Raw genomic sequence first — 24,378 nt, forward strand, 5'->3', positions numbered from 1 at the left:
TCTATCTTCAGTTTTACCATGAATCTTAATCGTGCACACATAGTATCAAGTTGGTGATTTAAGTAGGAAGACTCAATTATTTATCTCCATGTTAGAAAATGCAAGTTTGTAGTATAACAACCCCTCACCATTGATTTATCTCCAACATCTTATCATATTTTCAACTTTTGCAAATGTATATAAACATATAGTATATCTAAATAAAACAGTAATAACCATAATTCAGTACAACTTCTTTACCGTAATAATAATGAGCATAATAAAGGGAAATGGCTGAATATAAGCAATAATTATAACAATAATAAAAAAAAATAAAGGAAAATGGCTTTCTACTAAAAAGTTAAGATGCCCAAGAAGCTTCAAGTGGGCTGCAAAAACTGCAAAGCTGATTTGATTTCTTTTGTTTATTCTTACATCCGTATCCGCTTCTCTTTGATTTAATTAAAGTTGCATTCATTTTTTGAACATTTTTTAAGAATATTTTTATGTGTGTGCTGCTAAATAATATCTGAAGACAATCTTAACTTCAAGAACTCGTGACACTCATTCAAAATCGACGACATTATTCCATAACTTTTTATTTCATAAACCGGCTCACTTAATTTATGACCTTTTAGAGTAAGGGTTGTTATTTATTTAGGGGTTAAGTAATATTTTGTGTTCGATTTTGGACGTATTGCATGAAATATCACCATCTTTTTTCCATCAAATATTCTAAATTTTAAGCGTTTTTCATCAAATATCCAACTATGTAAAATTAGGCGACATAAAGTTGATTAATCTTGTAAGTAGACTCTAAGGGTATAACATTTTCACAATTCAATACTCCCTCTGTCCGCAAAATATTGTCCAAATTTGACTCAGCACGAGGTTTTAAGAAATGTGTAGAAAAGTGAGTTGAAAAAGTTAGTGAAAGGAGGGTCTCACATTTATATATTAGTTTTATAATAGAATGTGAGTGTAAAGAGTTAGTGGAAAGTGGGGACTATTTACCAAAAATAGAAAAAAGCAAAATGAATAACTTTTCACGGACGGATCAAAATGGTAAAACTGGACAATATTTTACGGACGGGGGAGTACATGAAACTACATTGTTTTAGCAAAAAATAAAAATAGTTACCTAAAATTTATTATAATGTCCTCGTAGCAAACAAATTGAATTCATTAAGTTTATGGTAGTTGTCTAATCAATAGAATATTGAATCCAATCAAAGGTGCATCAAATCCAAGGACAACGAGATACTCGTATCCTATCATATCATCAATTTATTTCAATTTACTCAAGAAATACCTATAAAATTGTTCTCCGTGGGATAATATTATGGATTAGTCCTAAACAAACATGGCATGTTACATTGACGTGGAGCTAAATTGATAATCATTAAGCATATATGCAAGGACGACGATTAGGTAAGGCCATCCACAACGCTGTTCCTATACCGTTCCTTAAACTACTATTTGAGGGCCCCACTGTACTTTTTTACTCCATTCCTTAACTAAGGAACGGAACCTGCAACCCTCCGTTCCTTAACCGTTCCTTAAATTACTATTCATTCAATTTCATTTTTTATTTTTATTTCCAACTCAATTCAATTAAAAAAACACACTTTAATAAAAAACAAACACACTTTATTAAAAAACACACAACATTAAAACAAAGTTACAACTTAAACTTAAAAAAATAAAAAGCACACAATTAAAATCCTAAAAAAATAAAAGTACACAATTTTAATAATTTCATCCGCCAAAGTTTGCCCAAATGTGCTCAATTAGATCCTGTTGGAGTTGGGTGTGGGCGCTAGAGTCGCGTGTCCTTGCATGAATAGATAACCGTTCTTGTATAGACGGATGCGCTCCACTTCGAGGCGGACTACTTGCAGTTGAGCTTCCGGGGGATTCGGGGTCGAACCAATTTCCCGCCTCGAGTCCTTCGTCTTGGACAATCATGTTGTGCAAGATTATGCACGTATACATGATGTCGACCATGTTCTCCATGAACCACGTACGAGCCGGGGCTTTGATGATGTTGAAGCGCTTGGAGAACCCCGAACGCCCTCTCCACATCCTTGCGAGCAGCCTCCTGCTTCTGCGCAAAAAGAGCCTGTTTTGGGTTCGCAGACCCACTGCACGTCTTCACGAAGGTAGGCCACTTCGGGTAGATGCCATCGGCGAGATAGTACCCCATTTTATAAAGCCGGTTGTTGGCGACGAAGTTGATGGCCGACGCTTTACCATCCAAAACTTCGGTCAAGAGGTCGGACTGGTGGAGCACGTTTACGTCGTTGTTCGACCCGGGGACCCCGAAGTACGCGTGCCAGATCCAAAGGCGGTAGTTGGCAACGGCCTCGAGTATAATGGTTGGGTGGGTGCTTTTGTGGCCGCTCGTGTAGGACCCCTTCTACGCCAGCGGGCAATTCTTCCATTGCCAGTGCATGCAATCGACGCTGCCGAGCATCCCGGGGAATCCGTGCACTGTTTCGTGAAGGTCGAGCAGGAACTGACAATCGGTCGTGCTTGGCCTCCGGAGAAATTCGTTGGTGAAGGTTGCCCGGATGCCTTTGCAGAATTTGAGCAAGCACATTCGCCCAGTGCTGTCTCCGATGTGAAGGTATTCATCGAACATGTCGGCCGTTTGTCCAGTCGCAAGCTGACGGATTGCTGCAGTACATTTCTGCAGCGTCGTGTGGCTGGGACGGTCGACCGCGTCGAACCCTTCCTGGAAGAACTCTTCCCGGGCTGCCAAAGTATTCACGATATGGAGAAATAACGGTTTCCCCATGCGGAAACGGCGACGGAAGTACGTATCTCCCCAAATCGGGTTATCGCAGAAGTAGTCGCGTACTAACCTTGCGGCGGCTTCCTCCCGGTTACGATGGATGTACGTGCGGGAGCGTCGTTGGGGCGGCGCGGCTTCTTCCACCTCCCGTCGTCGATCTTCTTCAAGTGATTGTTCCAATATTTGACGCATTTGTTCAAAAGGATCCATTAATTTGATTAAATTTGGGAGAAGAAAAACAGAGTTGATTTGAGATGAAAATTGGGGTGGAAATAGAGAGGATTTGAGAGGAATAGATGTGTGTTTGTGAGTGAAATGAATATGAAATATGAGTATTTATAGAGTAAATAAATTATAAAAAAAATAAAAAAAATTACAAAACGGCTAAAAAAACGGTAACAATACCGTTGCAAAATTTTATTTTTTTTATTAAATTAGAATTAAAAAAAACTAAATTATTGCGTCACGTGACGAAACCCACTCGCGGGGCAGCGAGTGGGCGTCACGCGTCAAATGGGAGGCCGCCACGTCGCCTCGGCGCGTGGCGGAACGTGTCGTGCCGCGGGCCGCGGCAACGACACCCGGCACGGCATGGGCACGGTTTGGCGACGACACGGCGGCTGCAACGCGTGCCGCTGCGGAACCGTTTCTCCGGAACGGCCTAGGCACCGCAACGACACAGCGTTGCGAGTGCTCTAAGGACGACGATTAGGTATTTGTCCTGCAATATTTTGGAGGCTCATTGTTTTAATTTCCTACATAGAGGGACATATATATAGGGTTGTGATCAATTGAGATTTTTTAGTCTAATTGAGAATTGAGATGCATTATCAGCCACTCGTTTTTATTAAATGAGTGGTCCAGAATTTGTCACATGGAAAATATTTTTAGATTAATTACTCCCTCCGTCCCACAAAGATTGTCTCACTTTGACCGGGCACGGGTTTTAAGAAATATAATGAAAAGTGAGTTGAAAAAGTTAGTAGAATGTGAGTCCTACTTTTATATATTAGTTTTATAATAAAATGTGTGTAAGAATAAGTTAGTGGAATATGGGGTCAATTACCAAAATTGGTAAAAAGTGAAATGGGACAAATTTTGTGGGACGGACGGAAATGGAAAAATGTGACAATCTTTGTGGGACGGAGGGAGTAATTATGAAAGGGCATAATGGTAATTTCATATTTTAATTAGGGTTGTTTTATAAAAGGTCACAATTCGCCCACCAAATCCCATCTACCCCTCCGCCATGGCAGCAACCTACGCCCCCGCAGTGGACGAAATCACCGCAATCTACAAATCCCTGCCGCCGCGGCCGTCCATCGAGCAAGTCGCGGCGGCGAATTCCGTGCTCCAGACCGTCGAAACCGAGCAGCGCCTCCAACTAGACGAGATCTCGAAGCAGCAGCAGCAGCCGCCGCAGGGTGTGCCGCCGGAGCTCTTCTTCGTGCTGCAGGAGGTGAAGAGAGCGACAGTGTCGTTCCGGAGCCACCAGCAGCGCAAGGAGGAGGCGGAGGTGGTGGAGCTCGATCGGATTCTCCAGGTGTTTGATGAATTGATTCAGAAGGCTTCGTCGCTAGTCTCGAGGCACCCCATGGAAAAGATGATGATGATGACTGTGGAGAGGGCGAGATCGTTGAGGAAAAGAGTGTGGATTCTACTGATGATGACGATGATGATGTGCAGAGCCGTAAAATAGTTGTTATTTTTTAATTACAAGAATGTTTTTGAGTTGTTGACACTATATAAGTTGTTGACAAGCTGTTGACATTTGATATACAACTTGTTGACATTTTCCTATAAGTTGTTGACATTTGATATACAGACTATCTATTGACATGTGTTGTATGATCATGATGCTAGAACTTGCGTCAAATAAAAAAATAATATAAAATAGTTGTTAGTTTTTAATTGCAAGAATTATTTTTGAGTTGTTGACACTTTATACAAGTTGTTGAACTGATTGCCATTTGATATATATTACATACTGCTATGTTGACATTTTAATATGCATGCTATGTTGACATTTTAATATACAAGCTATTGACAAGCTGTTGACAATTTTCTATAAGTTGTTGACATTTGATGTGCAGGCTATAGATGATAATACCATAAGTTGACATAATCTACTTGTAGTTGATATTTTGAAAATGTTGTGGATGAGTGACTGAAAATGCATCTCAATTCTCAGTTAAGCTAAAAAATCTCAACCTAACAGGACCCCATATATATATATATATATATATATATAGGGTAGTGTTAAACTCCTTTTCTCCCCTTAGATTTTAGTTCCTTCTCAATTTGTAGCGTTGGATCTGGAGGATGGACGATCCAGATGACATGCATAGATAATGATCCCGTAGTTCATTATTTGGTGGTTTTCGTGCATCATGGGGGTGAAGTAGTAAATTTGTACACTCAAAAACCTCCGAAAACAGCAATTGCGAAATTTTAGCGTGATATACCCACGCCCTTCCATCTAGTCTACACATCATTCATCACCCACCCTATTAACTCACAATCTCTCTACCAATTCGTCTCCCCAAATTCCAAACCCTTTCAAAACCCTAGCCGCCCCTTCGCAAGGTTGCTCCGATTACTCGGAACTGCAGTCGGTGTCTGATTTAGGGTCCAACAACCGTTCCGGTTTTGCACAAGATTCGTTAGAGGATTTAGGTTTTGTCGAATGTTATTTTAATGGATTACTGAACGAGTTTCATCAAGCCTTTTCCCCAATTTTCGCACGTAACACATCACCCACACCACGACTCACCGGATTACCATCACCCGCGCAAATTTGTTGATGAAATTTTATAGGGCTTTATTTGTTTGGTGTCTTGTGCAATTTTCAAAATATCTAAAAGAGGACGTCCGTCAAATTCGCAACAATCGCAGAAAGAGGGTGAGCTCCTGTTTTCATTTGCATTTTGAATACCTGGACTGTTGCTCTGCTTCTGTGTTTGATATATTTGGTTTTTTATGCCCACATGTTTTAATCGAGTTTGTACATTATTTTCCTAATTGTGTGCATTAATTTAACATATGTAGCCACTATCTGTCTGTTGCTGGACATTATTGTATACAATAATGTCATGTTAGTGTGTTCATTACTGTAATGGATCTGCACATCATATCAGTATTTATATGCATCAAAATATCCTGTATCATGCAGCATATAACTGGTGTTTTAATTGTCGAAGAGTAAATGGAATATGTGTATGTGCATTACTTGTTATAATATATGCATTATAAGCATATTTAAATACATTATATTCAAAGGTAAACCCTACCCTTCAATAAACTGTCGTTCGTCATTGTTGAATTAACGAATGCAAAAGTTGTTTGCTCATTAATTAAATGAGTCTGTGCATTAATTTGTCTATTTTTAGTCATTATACATCATGTATCATGCATCATGTCAATCTTGTTTTATATTGTCAAGGAGTAGATCGAATATTTGTTTGTTCATTACTTGATATAATCTCTTCATTATTTGCCGATGTGACTACATTATTTGCCTATGTGCATGCATTATGGTCATTTCTGTTTTATAATGTCAAACAACACATGGAATATTTGTTTGTTCATTACATCATATAATCTCTGCATTACGTGCATATTTGATTGCATTATTTGCCTATATGCATGAATTATGTTTACTTTTGTTTTATATACTCAAAGAGTAAAAGGATAATGTGTATGTGCATTGATTGTTATAAACTTTGTATTATAACTATATATTACTGCAGTATTTACCTATATGAATACATTATGACTGTTGTTGGACATTGGTAAAGTTTTTATTGTAATTTTGATGTTCATTAGTTGCAATTATCTGTACAATATATATCTATTTGGTATTCCTTATATTGACTGTTGTTGTACATGTGTCAAAGAGTGAATGGAATATTTGTATGTTTATTACTTGACCGGATCTATACATTATTTAGTTATTTTAGAGCATTATTTATCATGGTTTATGTGTTATGTGATTGTAGTTGGACATGTGACAATGGGTAATTGCAATATTCATGGTGCATTTGTTGATTTATTCTGAACATTATTTGATTATTAAAATGCATTATATATCAGTTTTTAGGCATTATTTTGATGTTTTTGTACAAGGGTGTATAAGTGAATGCAGTTTAACTGTCCACATTATTTTATTCAGTCTGTACATTATGTAACTAATTGTATGTTATTATTCTGTATGTTGTACAACATCAAAGCAGCTAAGATTGGACATCAACGAGGCGGTCGACGATATACTGCCAGTAGGAATTGCCAAGAAATTCCGGGAACTATTATCAGAGCCGGGACTAGTACAACTCCGGAAGAGTTTCTGAATTGTATAAAGAGTTTAACTCAACGGCAGAAGGAAGCCTTACAGAACTTGTACATGAGTCTAAGAGTGAATGCAATATTTGTACATTATTTAGCTATTTGTATGCATTATTTATCATGTTTTATGCATCATTAGACTGTTGTTGTACATGAGTCTAAGAATGAATGAAATATTTGTATGTTCATTACTTGAGTGATTCTATACATTATTTGGCTATTTGAATGCATTATTTATCATGTTTTATGCATCACGTGATTGCTGTTGTACATACTAGACCCTAGCCCCTAGGATTGTTAAACCCTTAGGGAAAACAAGAAACGTGCGCCAAACATCGAAACACGACACAACTTAAATTAAACGGGTCAGGATAAATGTTCATTACATATCACAAATAATGCATTACATAAACTAAAACTGCGCATTACACTACATAATATTTACATTATGTATATCTGTTTTAAAAAATGTCTACGCGCTATGCATGTGCAACCCCAGACGAATTACTACAGCTCGTGTATTTGGACAACGTTTTTTAGACTTAGAACATACTACACCCTATCCCCTAGGCTTGTTAAACCCTTAGGGAAAACAAGAAATGTGCGTAAAACATCGAAACACGGCACAACCTAAATTAAACGGGTAAGGATAAATGTTCATTAAATACCACAAATAAAGCATTACAGAAACTAAACTACGCATTATACTACACAATATGTACATTATGTATATCTGTTTTAAAATATACCTACGCGTTATGCATGTGGAAACCCAGACGAATTACTCCAGCTCGTGTATTTGGACAACGTTTTTTAGACTTAGAACATACTACACCCTAGCCCCTAGGTTTGTCAAACTCTTAGGGAAAACAAGAAACGTTCGTCAAACAACGACACACGGCACAACTTAAATTATATGGGTCAGGATAAATGTTCATTACATATCACAAAGAATGCATTACAGAACCTAAACTACGCATTATACTATACAAAATATACATTATATGCAACCCCAGACGAATTATTGCAGCTCGTGTATTTGGACAACGTTTTTTAGACATAGAACATACTACACCCTAGCCCCTAGGCTTATCAAACCCTTAGGGAAAATAAGAAACGTTCGCCAAACAACGACACACGGCACAACTTAAATTAAACGGGTCAGGATAAATGTTCATTACATATCACAAAGAATGCATTATAGAATCTCAACTACGCATTATACTATACAAAATATACATTATGTGCAACCCCAGATGAATTACTACAGCTCGTGTATTTGGACAACGTGTTTTAGACTTAGAACATACTACACCCTAGCCCCTAGGCTTGTTAAACCCTTAGGGAAAACAAGAAACGTGCGCCAAACATCAAAACACGACACAACTTAAATTAAACGCGTCATTATAAATGTTCATTACATATCACAAATAATGCATTACAGAAACTAAACTATGCATTATACTATACAATATGTACATTATGTGTACGTTTTGCGCGGCTTCCTCCTTGTCGAACTGCAATAGCCCCTCGAGTTCTCGTTGTGATCGACTGCGATCTTGCAAGAGAGCACAGTTCCGAAGGCAGAGAAGGTCTCGAAGAGCGTCTTTGTCGATGGACTTCAATAAGCGTCGGCGCTTCAATGAGAAACCGGAACGTGCATTCAACTGGTCATCGTCGATGGACTTCTTATTGCCCTCCTTATTGCATACGACATAATACCACGTTGTAACTTCATCACACCTTGTTTGCGCGTGTCAAACCCAACGGCCCTAGCATACACATCATAAAAAGCGAGTGCAAACTCTAATGATTCGAACCTCTGACCAACTACAGGCTTTAATTACTCAGAACATGCAGGTACAACCCGTACTGTTTACAAACACGACACAGTATACATGTTCAGGTAAAGATAAATTATAGAGAATATACTATACATTATATAACCTAAACGAGTGCATTACATAAGCATACTTATACATTACATGTATAATTATTTATACCTAGTCATTCAACATTAAATCAAACACTAAACGGATGGCACCAATTCGCGGACATACGTAAATGTTTGGAATCGCATATTATACCACAAACCTGGGCCAAGAAATCTGCAACACTACGGGAATGATTGAAAACCAATTTAACATGAAATAACAACACCTATAAGCTTGAATGAACCGTAGCAACAACAAAACCATTAAACAACTAAAATGATTCAATAAATCAGTACCCAATCACACAAACATGAAACACGAATTCGCTGATTTAAACATATTAGGTCGTGCGGCTGAATTTCCAAAAAAAATTGACAGCAACCAAATCAATACACATGGGCGAAAATTGCAATATTACCTTCTTCCATTGATACTCGAAACACCGGGGATGAACCGTATTCGTTAGATTTAGATTCAAAACAGTTGTTCACCAATGACAGAAACTTCGATTTGCAAAAGGAACTCGGCTACACGCGGGATTATGGACGCAATGAACTAAATCTGGAAAAGATTTGCTGATAAACTGCAATTAGCGTGGAGGGAGGAATTCACGCCTCATACCATAACTAACTAGAAGAGAGAATTTCAATTTTACCCTTCACACGTAAAAAACGCATGCAATCTGATAATTGGATCAACTTATTTTGTCCATTAGATCGGCTGAAATAAAGGGTGGAGATTAAGAAGGAAATTGAATTTAATAGGTAAAAAGGATTTGAATACAATCCTATATATATTGTATTCAAATCCTTTTTTTCATATTTTCTCCTATTTCCTTCTTGATCTCAGCCCCACGATTTTGTCATCTGACGGTTAGATTGATGCCACGTGTCATTTAATAATGCAGATTTTCAGTTAAATAATGCACACCGACTAATAATGCACCGGTATAGTGTAATAATGCAGATTTTCAGTTGAATAATGCACACCGACTAATAATGCATCATTATAGTGTAATAATGCAGATCATCTGGACCGTTGATCAATGAGATCTAACGGTCCAGATTAAGAAGGAACTTAAATCTAAGGGGAGAAAATGAGTTTAACACTACCCTATATATATATATATATATATATATATATATATATATATATATATATATATATATATATATATATAAACAGAACAAAAAAATATTTAAAAAAAAAAGAAAAAGAAAAAGTGAGATATGAAGTTGGGATCCCGTGTTTGACTGAGGCGTCTAAGAATTATGTTTGTACATTAAAAGTTGGACAAATTCATAGCCACCACTCCATGCACATATATACTTCAGTTGATTCATTTCAAGAAAGAGAGTAATCGAGCCGAATCTGGTGAATGAAAATATATATACTACAAACTATGTATATATAGCAGATTTAAAACATAATTTGGAGTATCTATTGACGAGAAATGATTTGCACCCTGAAGTGAACCAATTAGAGAAATAGAATCATTTCTTTTTTACTTCAGTGGGTTAAATGATTATTTATAAGCGCAAGTTTTCTTAAAAATTTGTTACGTACTCAATGCTCACATCGGTTGTAAGAGCAACTGGTGTGGGATTAGTTCTCATATTTAGTCTATAACAAAATTTCTCAAAAACGACTACATTTAAAATCATCTTCTTCCACAAATCAGGGAAATGATGTTCAGTGGCGGATCCAGAATCCAGAAATGGCGGGGCGGAATTTAAATTAATAATAAAATAAATAATATTATATTAATATTTAAGTAGCACTAGCTTCGTTAATAAAATATAAACATGTAATATAGCTTGCAAATATGTATTATTCATTTTAAAATATAAAATTATTGTAATTATTATATACATTCAAAACCATTGTAAATATTATATACAAAAGTGATATAAGTAGAGTAGTAAATATTTAGATTTCAAAAATATTTAAAATGTTTATTTTGTTACATAGAGAATAAGATGCATGGATCACAAATTATAAGTACTTTAGGACAAAAAAACTTTAACACAAGATTAAAAATGATTTTAACTAAAGAATAAATATAACAACATAATAATATATGCAAATTAGTAAAAGTTTAGATTTCATAAAGTATTTAAAGGTATTATTTTGATAATAAGAAGAAATATGAATTGGTAAAATAAAAAAGCAAAGAATGGAAACATATGTTCTTGTTGAGGATCAAGGATTGAACCCTAGACCTCTAGGTTAAAAAACCAACAACCAAACCATTGAACTACTACATTTTTTATGATATTTATTGAAAGAAAATAGATTTCTACACTTCACGGAGGGGGCGGATATGCTATTTTTGGCTCGATTTAAGAGAAAGTTTAGGCTCTTCTAATGGCCGGGAGGGGGCGACCGCCCCCTCCTGCCCCCTAGATCCGCCACTGATGATGTTATGTCAACCATATGAGAAAAGAAGGCCCTCTCGGACGATTTGAAGACAAAGGGAAATGTGATAAGTAACTTAGGACGAAGGGAGTACGTGCAATAAGCTAAGTTCAAATGTACATACAAACTTTATAAATTCTAACTAGTCGATTTCAATGCAAGTCCTAAACATTTCACGTTCTAAAACTTTATGAAGATTCTCATTTGAACTTGTATCTAATCTAAATACTGGTAATACTATTTATTAAGTTAAGATTGTGTGCAGGCAACATGCAGGAACATGATCCTGTTCCCTCAGATATATTCAAAGAGCAATTGCGAAAGAGAAGTTGGAACCTTACTTGATTTTCTTGCTTTCTTTGCAGATATGGAATCTCGAATCTCTTTCACTCAACTTGATTGCAAGTTTGCGTCACATCCCTCCCTAAACGACACGGCCGCCACCACCTAATCTACTGAATATCTTCGTGATTAAAAAACTTTGTGTTGTGAAATTACAATTTTACTATGCAAAAGTGAAAATTCCTCCTTCGATTGCAAATTATATCAATCAATACATCCTAAAATTATGTTCTGAATCCACCACTACTTATAGTTAATCGTTCCAAATTCCAATTACTAGGATGTCTCAAACAAATTCGGAGATTAGACATTGATCAGTCATCCATTAAAATTAAACCAATTCTAACCGACATTCATCTATTCATGTGTTCGATATGTATGTAACCATCAAAATCAGAAGTAAGAAAACCTAAGGAGTAGAATCGACAGCATTAGTAAATGGCACATGAATATAATATAAAAATGGATAAAATTTGTATCAGAAATGGGCCACTCACCCCTTAAAAGACCTCATAAGGGGGGTTATCCACACTTATATAGAAGAGATAGGATCATCACCAAGCCGATGTGGGACAAGATATTAGAATTTTAACACGCCCCCTCACGTGTGGGCCGAAATGACACATCGGACTTCCATCACGTGGGTAGGCAAGAGAAGAGATAAAGAAAATAAACTCCATCATCGATTTGGGCCCGCTCTGATACCATATTAGAAATGGACCACTCACCCCTTAAAAGGCCTCATAAGGGGGAGGGTTATCCACACTTATATAGAAGAGATATGATCATCACCAAGCCGACGTGGGATAAGATATTAGAATTTTAACAAATTGTTTGCATATAGAGTTATAGACCTCTAATAATCATTAAGATGATGGGGCATTTTAAATCTTTTGACCATAATCTGTTGTGTGTCAGTGTGTGTGAGAGAGTGAGAGTAAAGAGAAATTCTGATTCTGTTACTAAGATGTTTGATAGGCATGCTTTTCGCGGAGAATTGACATAAAAAACAATCAAGTTAGCCTTGTATAAGAGGAAACTGTATATATGATGTAAAATGTATTTATTCCCTGACATGAAATCACCATATTATATTCCTTTTTATATTTTTCGATATACCTCAAATAGGAAAATATTATATGTGGGTTGCACACACGAGAATCGGTCCACTTTTCGTCCTAAATTCTTGCTTTCACCATATTTATTTTATGAAAACATAACATTTTTTAAGTCATATGGAGTACTTCTCTTAGGTAGTAAAAAACGGATAATAGTTTTCTAAATTATAAAGTTTTTGGTTAAATTCTGGTTTGTTTCATGAACTTTGAAATTTAAATTAAATCATAAAGTTTTCATTTTTTTCAACTGACTCATCCTTGTACAAACCGACAATATTTCAATAAGATGAGAAAAGAAATGAGAAAATATGGTAATACTATAAAAGAAAAAAATATTTATTTTAATGAAACATGTCGTTTTGAATATTGTAAAAAGATGACGTTTTGCACATGGATGTGTCAATCTTCATGATTAATTAATATCCATTTTTAAAGTTAACGGGACAGCCCAGATTTGATGAACTTCATGATTAAAATGACTATTATTCCTAAAAAAATCATATAGCTCTATTAGATCATTTTTTTGTTGAATTCGTGTTCATGTGTTCAAATCTTCTAAAAATCATATAGCTCGGTTAGATCATTTTTTGTTGAATTCGTGTTCATGTGTTCAAATCTTATAGATGCAAGTTTTTTTTTTTTGAATTCATCATTTTTTACATAGGAACTCTTCATATTTAAAGAACTAAATAATAATAGGTCCATTGTTTGTAGTTCTCATTTAAAAATGGATTTGAAAGTAATGCTTTCATCCAAATAAATGATACGTTCTCATTTTATTTAAAATGGACATGAAAACAATTCCCATGTTCTTAAATTCAAATGGATATGAAAACAATTTTCATGTTCCTAAATTCATATAATAATTCTCAGTTGAACACCTTAAACTCTCCTATATTATTTGTGTGTGTGAAGAAGTTCAAATGAGAACTCTCTTATCATGAGAACCAAGAATCTTTTTCATCCTTTAGATTGTGAATATCTAACGTGCATGGATGCATCTCTTTTACTTGATGAATGCATATTGGACTCGATCTTAAATTGAGAAAAAAAATCTCTAGTGTAATGAATTTCCACTATGAATGATATTGTTACTACTTACTTTATATGTTAAATGCAAGTGCTTAGGTTATTATGTTGCAACAAATTTGGATCTAATTACTATTCTAAAACTCAAATATACATGAGGGGGGATTTTTCATCTTATGACTATTATCCAAATGGAACCATTTATATTTAAATAAATAGAAAATAAAAACACCCACTGAATAATTGATGGAATTGTATAAAATAATTATGCTAGCTGGCATTGAAAATCAAAGAAAATATATGGTCCGAATCATAGATTCTTAGGCTATGTATATAGGTCAGATCAAAGGGGACAGCTTTAAACAGTAAAAGAATAGTGAGCACATGAAGTGCTCTATTCTGCTGCTCCCTTTTATTTATTTATTTTCTTTCTTCTTTATAAATGTGTAAATTCATATTAATTCTGCTGCTCCCTTTTACTTATTTATTTTCTTTCTTCTTTATAAATATATAAATTCAGATTTATATGATCATCTTAATTAGACTAAAACAATTCAAAACACTAATATATTTATAAATTATAACTAACTAATCAAACTTGGAACAAAAGTTGAAACACTAATATAATTATAGCTTATAACTAATCAAACTTGGAACAAATGTTGCATTACTCACTACTCTGCAAACTATAATTGCATAAACTACTAGGTTAAGATGTATATAATTAAGTAAATTAATTACTAATTTAAACTCCTGTTGTGAAAGTCTATCCAAGATCCAATAACAACCATGAAAAGACAATTTGTAGAGAATAAAATCGGCTGCAGCCACAATTTTAAACATTTGATTTAATTACCCCACTTATATACTATATGCTCAATATCTTAGATTATGCTCAACAGTAACACTAGTTATTATAGCCTTTTTCAGCTCAGACCTTTACATGATTTCCTCGTTCTAGATGCTGCATAAAGTGTGTAATTTCATTAATTTTTTTCATCTATGCCAAAAAATTACCCCCAATTATTTTTGTGTATGTTCGTTAAGAATAAAGACCGCACAAATGTATATATGTATAGTGTGAGAAAATGGACCTACTTCGGTTTTGGGCTTTGGTAATTAATTGCGTTGGGCTGAATTAATTCTTTAGCCCATAATGTATTAGTGGCCCAAGTAATGCTGGCCCGTTACTTACCCGGGATTCACCAATGGTTATTGCGTGGCACTCCACGAGGATCCTGGATGACAGTCGTTGGATGAAGGGTTGTGTTTGTGATGTGAGTTAAACTCAACCCCTTCTCTCTTATGTCTCTCATTCTACACTTCACTCTTTCTCTCTCTCCCTTCGGATGATGCTTTGTCTTCTCTCTAAAACTCTCCTATCTCTCTCTTTTGAAATCACTTCGATCTTCTTCTCCGGTCACTCTAACCTCCGTTTCAGTGAGGATTGAGTGTAGATCTCTAAACTCCTGTGTTGATTTGGAGATTTCCTTTGTGAATCGAATGGTTTGTTCGATTCAGTTTCGATGGTTGGAGATCTTTGTTTGATTTCTTAGATCCGTGAGATCGTGTTCTTGAGGCCTTCGACGGTGTTTGTGAGATGTTTTGTTGGTTCGTGCTGTAGATCGCCGGTGCGTTGTAGTAATCGGTGAATCCCTGGGGTTTAGGGTTCGATTCTCTCGATGTGCTCCCTTGTGACTTGTTGGTGAAGATTGAGGAGTTCCTTGGCTCGGTGCAGTCATGTGTGTGACCTGAGCCATATCTCAACCTTCTGACTCGTTCTTTGGTTCATTCTTACTGTTCAGGTCCTTGGGGATCATTCAGAGTGTTTCTAACTAGTTTACTTAGTGTGCAGGGATGACAAGAACAAATGCAATGGATTCAGCATCGGTGAAGGGCTGAAGATTGCTAGGCTTTAGTTTCTTGCATCTGTATTTAGTTAACTGGTTAATTTTCTTTCTTATTATATTTGGCTTGTTCCTTCTGAGACTAATCATTTCAGTAGCGGTGTAATACAAAGAGGTCCCAGTAATTAGTGAATCCATGGTGATCTGATGTCTACATATAATAGTAGGAGACCTAAAATTATATTGCTAGAAACATAGTTTGAAATTGGACTTGATATAGTTATATGAATTCATGAATTTTAGACTTAGTACTATAATAGTTGGAGACCTATTAATACATTGTAGCTAGAAACATAGTTTGAAATTGGACTTTATATAGTTATATGAATTCACGAATTTTAGACTTTCACCTATTGAGATACATTTTTGTATTTATCACAACCACAATATTAAACTCCAAGAGCAAAGCAGTAAGCCCACAAAAATGAAGTTCTTCACACTAAAAACAATCGTCAATCATCAGCGGAAAATTTCGCTAGTAAACTTAAGAATTTTACTAGTAAATTGGTTTACTCAGATTGGTGACGAAATGAAACCACTGCAATTTTTTACTACAACAGATTATTGTTTGCCGCTAATTTTACTAGCGGATTAATGGCAGAAAAGGCTCGTCGGAAAAAAATTGAAGTTATTAGAGCATCTCCAGTAAGAATAGGCTAGTCATAGGCCAGCCATAGGCTAGCCACAAACTCCTCATACCACATCATCAGGACTAAAACTCCTCCTGCCACATCATCAGGACAAGCAATAGGCTAGCCACAATAAACAAAATTATAAAAAACAAATAATTAACAATCACACAAAATACGGAATTAAATTTACGACACAGATACGGGAAAATTCAATAATAATATTTAAATTAAAAAAGTACATTAATTTAAAAAATTACATTAATTAAAAAAAACCCATCTTCCACACACGAGCTCCCGCCTCCGCCTCACTCCTCGTGGTCGTCGCCGCCGCCGTTGTCACCGCTATCCGGGACCCCCAAATCTGCGGCATCTGAGCCCGCTTCTGAGCCCCCCAACTGTGCCGAGGCGGCATCCAAATCGACCCGCATACTCTCGAGCATTGAGTGAAGAAACCTCTTCTCCACGAGGTCAGTTGCCGCCCTCCATTCAGCTAAGATCTTGTGCATCTGAGACAACGTTTGTTGACGCGCGAAGAAGGCGAGCTCGGTTGGCGACGTGCCAATAGGGGGGATGCCGACTGGACCTCCTGGGACCCCTGGGCGACCCCCCTCGCTACCCGTTGCGCCCCCCTTTGACCAACCGGGCGAATGCAGCGAGTAAACGATGGAGGGGACGAGAACTCCTGAACATCCTCGGGGAGGTCGTGGGAACCGCCGCTGTAATCACCGGCATAGTTCAGTCGCTACTTCTTCAGCCAGCCAGCATCGACACCTGCCCGAAACTTCTCGGAGTCCATCAACACCTCATAGCAGTTCCAGTAGCTGAACTCCTTATAAAGCCCGGGCACGGGGAAGGCTTTCTCCGCTACCCTCCTGCAGTCCTCGTCAGTTTGGCCACTGATCTGCATGCGGAGGGCGTTGGTGTACAAACCCGAAAATCGGGAGACCGCAATCCTAATTCGGTCCCACCCCTTCCGACACTCCTCCCCGCTGTGTGGCCTCCCCTCCGGGCAAAATGCCTTGTAGGCTGCTGATATTTTAGCCCACAAGTTGACGATCCTCTGATTGTTCGAATGGAGGGGATCATCGCAAACACTCACCCAAGCCTTGGACAGCGCGACGTTCTCCGCATCCGTCCACTTTCTCCGTGTCGGGATGTCATCATCAGCCGGCTGCGATGACTCGCCGACCACCCTTTTGCCCTTCCCCTTGCCCTTCTTCTTCTTTGGTGAGCCCCGACCCCGCCCTACTCCCCCCGTGTGAACGGGAGTGTCCGCATCCTCGAGATCTATTCCCAACTCCTCTAAGGAGAAAGTGTCACACCCAGTGAACTGCGTCTCCGACGGGGTCGATGTGTGCGAAGAAGCAGTCAAAAAATCAAAACTGGGGCGATAGACATTGTCTCCCCCGGCGTCCCCTACATCCCGGGTTGCATCCCCAGCTGCTTCCCGGGTTGCATCCCCGGTACCCCCTGCCTTCCCGGCATACCACCACCGGATGCCATCCCGGGCATCATCTGCTGCCAAGGGTACATGTTGTAGTACCCGGCCATCGGACCCCATCCACCTCCCACGGGTACCGTGGGAGATTGAGACCCGCTCGTCAATGGAGTATACTCGTTGTTGTTCTCCATTTCACGTTGTTGCTCTTATACAGAAATTAAGATGGAGAGAAAACTCGTTAAAACAAGTGGTGCGAATGAAAATGACGTACAAATCGCGTATATATAGTGTTTCGAAAAATTAAAAAAATTGAGCTGGCCGATCGCTCGCCGATCGGGAGCCTGCAATGGCGGCTAGCCGACCGGCGAGCGGATCAGCCAGCGCCCGAGAATCGGCGTCCGCTCGTCGATTTTTTCGCCGATTTGGCCCTAGTCGACTCCAATGGTTCGGCGAGCGGACCGGCCAGCACCGGGAATCGGCTAGCCGGTCCGCTAGCCGCCATTGGAGATGCTCTTAGTATCAGGTTAGGGGCAACAAATTATTGGGTACAAACATATCCCACATCGGATGAGTAAGGGAAGTTGGAAGCAGTATATAAGTGTTGTCCAACCCCAATTAATTTGGGATCTTTTGGGTGACCCAAAAATAAATTTATGTGGACTTGGCTCCACCCAAAGCTGATAATATCAAACTAACGTGCAGCTAATATTATGTACCATTATGTAGTAGAAAATGTGTGTTTCCCTTTAAATTAACAATTAGGCACATGTTCTCACATTATCAATAAAGAATCTATTACTATATATAAAAATGTAAATTTAAGACAAACCTCGTACGGAGATGAAGATTCTGCACATATATAAATATGCATTAAGATGATAATAAGACCTAAATGAAGACTAGACATGAGAGAGACAACAAGTGGAGAAGGGGCCAATTTTGTTTGATGCTATAAATAGTTCCCACCACCATCCCAGCTTCTTCACAACCAACTCACCATCTTCTCCTTCTTCTTCCTTTTCGCCTTCACTAATGGATCGCTACTGCTTCGATTACCCCTCCGATTTCTGCAACTCCTCAAACATCTTCAACTCCAACATCCCATTGCTCAGCTACGACGTCAATTCTCCGGTTTCTGTAGCGTCGTTTCCAGACGGCGCCCTTCCTTCCGACTACATGGTGGTTCCGCAGATGGAGGCCGGCTTTCGTGATTACAATCAGAGCCAAGTTTTTGATTCCGGTGAAGAGTGCTGGCCGCCTTACAGTCCCATGCTTGCTGAAAATTGGGTTTGATTTCCAACTTTATGCATATATATTTGTATACAACTTCACTTTGGCATTTCTTCAAATAGGTTAATGAGTGTTTACGGTTTTAGGGGATACAAGGGAAGGCGACGGATGAGAGCGATCAGGTGAAGGTAGGGAGATATTCTGCTGAAGAAAGGAAGGATAGAATTCTCAGATATCTGAAGAAGAGAAACCAGAGAAATTTTAATAAGACCATCAAGGTCAGAATATGAACTAAAATGATTTTAAAATGATCTCGGTGTTTGGTTATTTTACAGTATTTTTTTTTTCATGGCACTATGTGTGTATTTTGGTTGATTTCGTATGTGTATTCGGTGGTGGTGCAGTATGCCTGTCGGAAAACCCTAGCCGACAAGCGTGTCCGAGTTCGCGGGAGATTCGCAAAGAACAATGAAGCCTCTCAAGATGAAATATTGATGGACTCGGCCTCTTTTCAGCTAAACTACTCATTTCAAGACGAGGTACCTACTTTTTAATTTGCTATAATCAGTGACAGACAGATCCAAAAAACAGAACTCGTGGGTCAGACACACTAAAAATGGCATTTGAAGGCAATGGCCGTCGCAACTCCGTGGGTCAAATTTAGTGGAGTTTTTTTGTCCTCATGAGGCGGTGGTGGAGTGGGCCGATGTTGACCCCACGGCCCAATGTGGATCTGTCATTGCATTTAATAATCTTTTAATCAAAACTTGGTATTTATTTAATCAATTTTATGGTAAAATGTTTGGCAGATGGTGAAGTATGATGAGGAGTATTGGATGCAAGTAGCAATGGACAATCTTGGCCACTTTCCTTACTTAGGCAGCTAGAATCGGCGGTCGAAATTATCATATAAATCAAAATTGATGTTTATTTTATCATTTTATGATATTGAATTGCAATCCTAGACTCTCAATCGACGATGATTAATATATCATGATTATTCCAATTCTACTTACTTTGCAATGTCAATAATGTAACTTTGTTAATTAATTATGAGTGATTAAATCTCAAGTCAATTAAATTAGTATCTCTAATTAGTTATAAACCACGAATCCGAAGTTGGAAAGTCTTGAAATGATGAGCATACCTTTTGTGGTTGTGATCGATTCTTTGATTAGGTTTTTATTCCATTCAAAATATACCCACATGCATACATGATACATCTAAGCTTTGTCAATAGCTTTCTCCCTTCTTTATCTCGTGTTAATGTGGTGTTTTTAATAGGATCAATAACTATTCATAGTCAATATTCGTGATGATTCAAACCATAGACCTATAAATCAGAGGATAAACGTTTTACTATTAATTGAGTGCGCTTTATTTATCACACTTTTGTGTTTAATATATTAATGGATCACATGCATAATTAATTAAAGGCACAAGTGAAATTAAACTCGCAAGGATCTAAACTAGACAAATAAACACAACATTTAACAATCCATTTAAAAAAGAAAAAAAACACGGGGTGTGTAAAAATTATGGCGAAGAGAGAAAACAAGTACAAAGTCACTTTTTCATCAAAAGTCAAGCTACATTTATAAAAAAGGCTTAGCTACTACTCTAATAATGCTTTCCTTTTATAAAGTAAAAAACTCCAATGTTGTATTGAAATATTAGTTCACTAAAAGAAAAAAATGTACAATATAAACAAAAATGGAATGCCCCAAGGATCAAGACGGAAGCTCAACCGCGAGGTCTCCCCCACGCCGAGGTGTGCATACGACGGTGGGCGAGATGATCGAAACAAGGAACACAATGCGCGATACCCGAGCCCATATTGAGCTACAAGAAGACTTAATCAAACACATTTGGGCGAAATCCGGCCACGAGTAGTGAGTTTTTTTAATTTTATGAATTTAATTATGTAATTTTTAATTTTTAGGATATTAATTATGCAATTTTTAATTTTTTTTGTAATTTATAATAGTATTCCGGATATTTTTACTGCATTTTAATTTTGTGGAAATGTTTTTATTTAAATTGAATAATAGAATGGTGGGACCATTGAGCTTGTCCTTGCCGAAGAGCACAGATGTGGGTGTTGTGCTCTTGCCTAAGAGCAGGGAGTAAAAGTGGGTCCGAGCCTATATCCGTGTTCGTTGACAAGAGCACGGATGGGGATGCTCTAAGAAGGCACTAAACTGAAGTGACTGTTAAACATATTTTATGCTAAGTGTTCCCATCACACAACATGAACCATATATCCACAAATCATTATAATAAAAAAGGTGAAAAGGTCACTTCATTTGAGTGTTTTACAGTGAAATATGAGTGTAGTGGATTAATGGAATATGACGCACTCATCATTTATAATAAAAAAGTGAAATGAGACTTTTATTGTTGGACAGACTATATGCAATCGCAAAATAAAACTTTTAGTGGCGGAGTGGGAGAGTATATTGTTAGAATTTAGGAGGAATATGCAATGGATGAGTTTTATAGGAGTATATGATTAGAAATGAGGACTATAATCGGTGGCCTTATTACTCGAAATAAATGGAGCAAGAGTGAAGTCGTTTTCGAAGGTAACATAATTGATTTTAGAAATCAGAAAGCACAGCAAAGACATGAATACCTATCCCTTGTGGTGTGGGGAGGGTTAGGTAGGTCTCAATCTCATATACATACCTACATAACATATATGTAGAGAGAGACATATATAGTGGGATGAAATAAATTCTCATGATGGTTCCAATCTTTGTGCAACTATTTCGTTGAAAATTACTCCTTCCGTTCCACTAAACAGTGCACACTTGTATCTGAAATTAATATATAGCGTCTTAATCATTGCAAAAGGCAAAATCTTGATGCTTATTGAAAGTAATCTCCTTACTTTTGATGGCTTGAAAATGAGGTTTTGTTAAAGATGCAGCAGATTGTATATACGTGACAAACACAGATTTTGCATTTTTTAAGGACTAGATTTGACTTATTTTAAATGTCAATCATGCAAATTATGTTCTTAAATTGCATATGTTATACATTTGGTATTTTTGACGTGTTTGTTGATAAATGATAGAAAAAGATAAAAAAATGTGAAAAAATGCCAAAGTGCAGCAGCCTCTGTTCGAGTCCATTCTGGAAGAGATTTTAAAGTCCAATCAGTGCCTACTAGATACCAGTCTCTTCGTCTTCAAAAGACCTTCGCGTGGATACCTTAAACATCTAAATCGGAGTTTTGTGGAGAAAGTTATGGCCATTTTACAAACATCGCGCAGTGCAGTCAAAATCTGGTGGAAATTAGGCGGAAATTCACGGAAGAAAAGAAATTATTATATTGTGAAGCCAAACCTCTCCTATTTCTTGTAGGGCATGAAATTTATCAAAAATAAACCTTTTTCCAGCCTATAAATACCTCTGAACCTAATTCATAATCTTTATCTCAGAGCCTTCAATCCTTCTCCATCTCTACACCTCTTTCCATTCCATAATACACACATAATTCATCCATCTTCCATTGGAGCGGAGCTCTGCAGATCCAGGCAAGAGAAGACTGAAGATTGAAGATTCAACCTTGGGTTTTATCAATTTCTTTCATGTCTCGTACTTTATTTGTTGTTTTTACTTGTCTATGAGTTAAACATCAATTGTGGAATTTTTGGTATAGATATTCGATTGATTTTCCTTGTTAGCTCTTGCAGTTATTTGATTTATCTGGTGCTTTCTATGTTCAATTGATTAGCTACCTCTTGAATACATGTTAGAGTTGATTAGAGTACTCGGGAGACGAAATAATTGACTTGAAAAAATGGATAATTCACACCTTAATTCAATAGAACTCGGGAGAGTTGAGGTTTTGAGTGAGGTCTTTGATCTTATATGCTTTTAGGAGTTAGGGGTTTAAGGGTTAGAAGGGGACTTCAATCCTATCACCTAATCTACAGGTTTATCACCTCGGGATGGGGTTTAATCTATAATTGTGATCGACTTAATAGCTCTGGTGACAGTAATTCAAGGAAGTCGATTGTGTTTTTGGATTCTAAAATTCTATATTCTTAAGCCTGCTTTGTATTATTTCTTTTTATGTTTTCCATTTTTTTGTTTATTTCTTTCAATCTAGTTTAATTAATCAACCCAAAAATCATGTGTCTCTAGTTAGTATATGACGCTTAGTATATGATAGTCAGTTGCAATCTTATTCCCTGTGTTCGATATCCGGTACTGACCTTTAGCTATACTAGATCTACCATGTATGCTTGCAGGTATTTTTAGTGCTAATAAATAGTGCATTAATATGGTACGTGCAAATTAAATAATATGGGAGTTGACTATATGGAAAAATAATAGTACGAGCCATGAAGCTGATGGCGACTTGTGTTGTTGATACCACTATATGTTTAGTATAGTGTTGATTGGTCCCTCAAATATTACTCCATACATATAATTTTATATATTGTCGGAAGACCTAAGTTTCTAATTCACGTGATGCCCCAATTACATGTATTTCTCTCTAAATATATTAGGTACAAAACCATTCCTTCTATAGTACTCATATAGAGCCATGCACTTTACATATATACAATAATGTATCTTTTGATAACACTAATCCAAATTGAGTTTTACATGATACATATGTAGAGAAAAGGTAAAGGGTGCAGAGGGTAGAAATTTCAGTCACTAAATAGACCCAATACCTATTCTAGTTGATAATTTATCAACTTGTAAGGATTTACTACTAAACATAATATTTTGATTGATTACTTCAAATTTCAATTATTATATACTCCCTCCGTCCCACAAGAATATGCACTATTTCCTTTTTAGTCCGTCTCATAAGAATATGCACATTCTAATTTTAGGAAATCTTCTCTTTAATGAGGTGGGACTCATTCTCCACTAACAATACTTTAATTATTTTTTCTTTCAACTTCTCTCTTACTTTACTAATTTTACATTAGAACTCGTGCTGAACCCAAAGTGCATATTCTTTGAGGACGGATGAAGTACTTATTTCAAATTATGCTCATATTCTCCTTGTATGATTATACTAGTGTCACATGGCATGTAGTATGATATTATGAGAATAAAATAGGATTCAAAATAACTCATTAATTGTGTTGTTAAAACCTCTACTTTATTAGTGGTTAATAGTTTACATTTAAACTTAATCTAGTGCGATCTGTAAATTTAAAGATTACACGAACTATCTA

The 24,378-nt window shown here is 37.0% G+C and overlaps 1 protein-coding gene across 1 annotated transcript; it reads left to right on the top strand.

The window, feature by feature from the left end:
- Nucleotides 1-18,855: 18,855 nt before the first annotated feature.
- LOC121758297 (zinc finger protein CONSTANS-LIKE 9-like) lies at nt 18,856-20,174 on the top strand. The gene is made up of 4 exons (XM_042153706.1): nt 18,856-19,225; nt 19,315-19,446; nt 19,573-19,707; nt 19,978-20,174. The coding sequence occupies exons 1-4, from the start codon at nt 18,971-18,973 to the stop codon at nt 20,053-20,055; spliced, it is 600 nt and encodes a 199-aa protein (XP_042009640.1). The 5' UTR covers nt 18,856-18,970; the 3' UTR covers nt 20,056-20,174.
- Nucleotides 20,175-24,378: the final 4,204 nt, after the last annotated feature.

This window comes from Salvia splendens, chromosome 12 (genome assembly GCF_004379255.2).
Source record: "Salvia splendens isolate huo1 chromosome 12, SspV2, whole genome shotgun sequence".
NCBI classification, from domain to species: domain Eukaryota; kingdom Viridiplantae; phylum Streptophyta; class Magnoliopsida; order Lamiales; family Lamiaceae; genus Salvia; species Salvia splendens.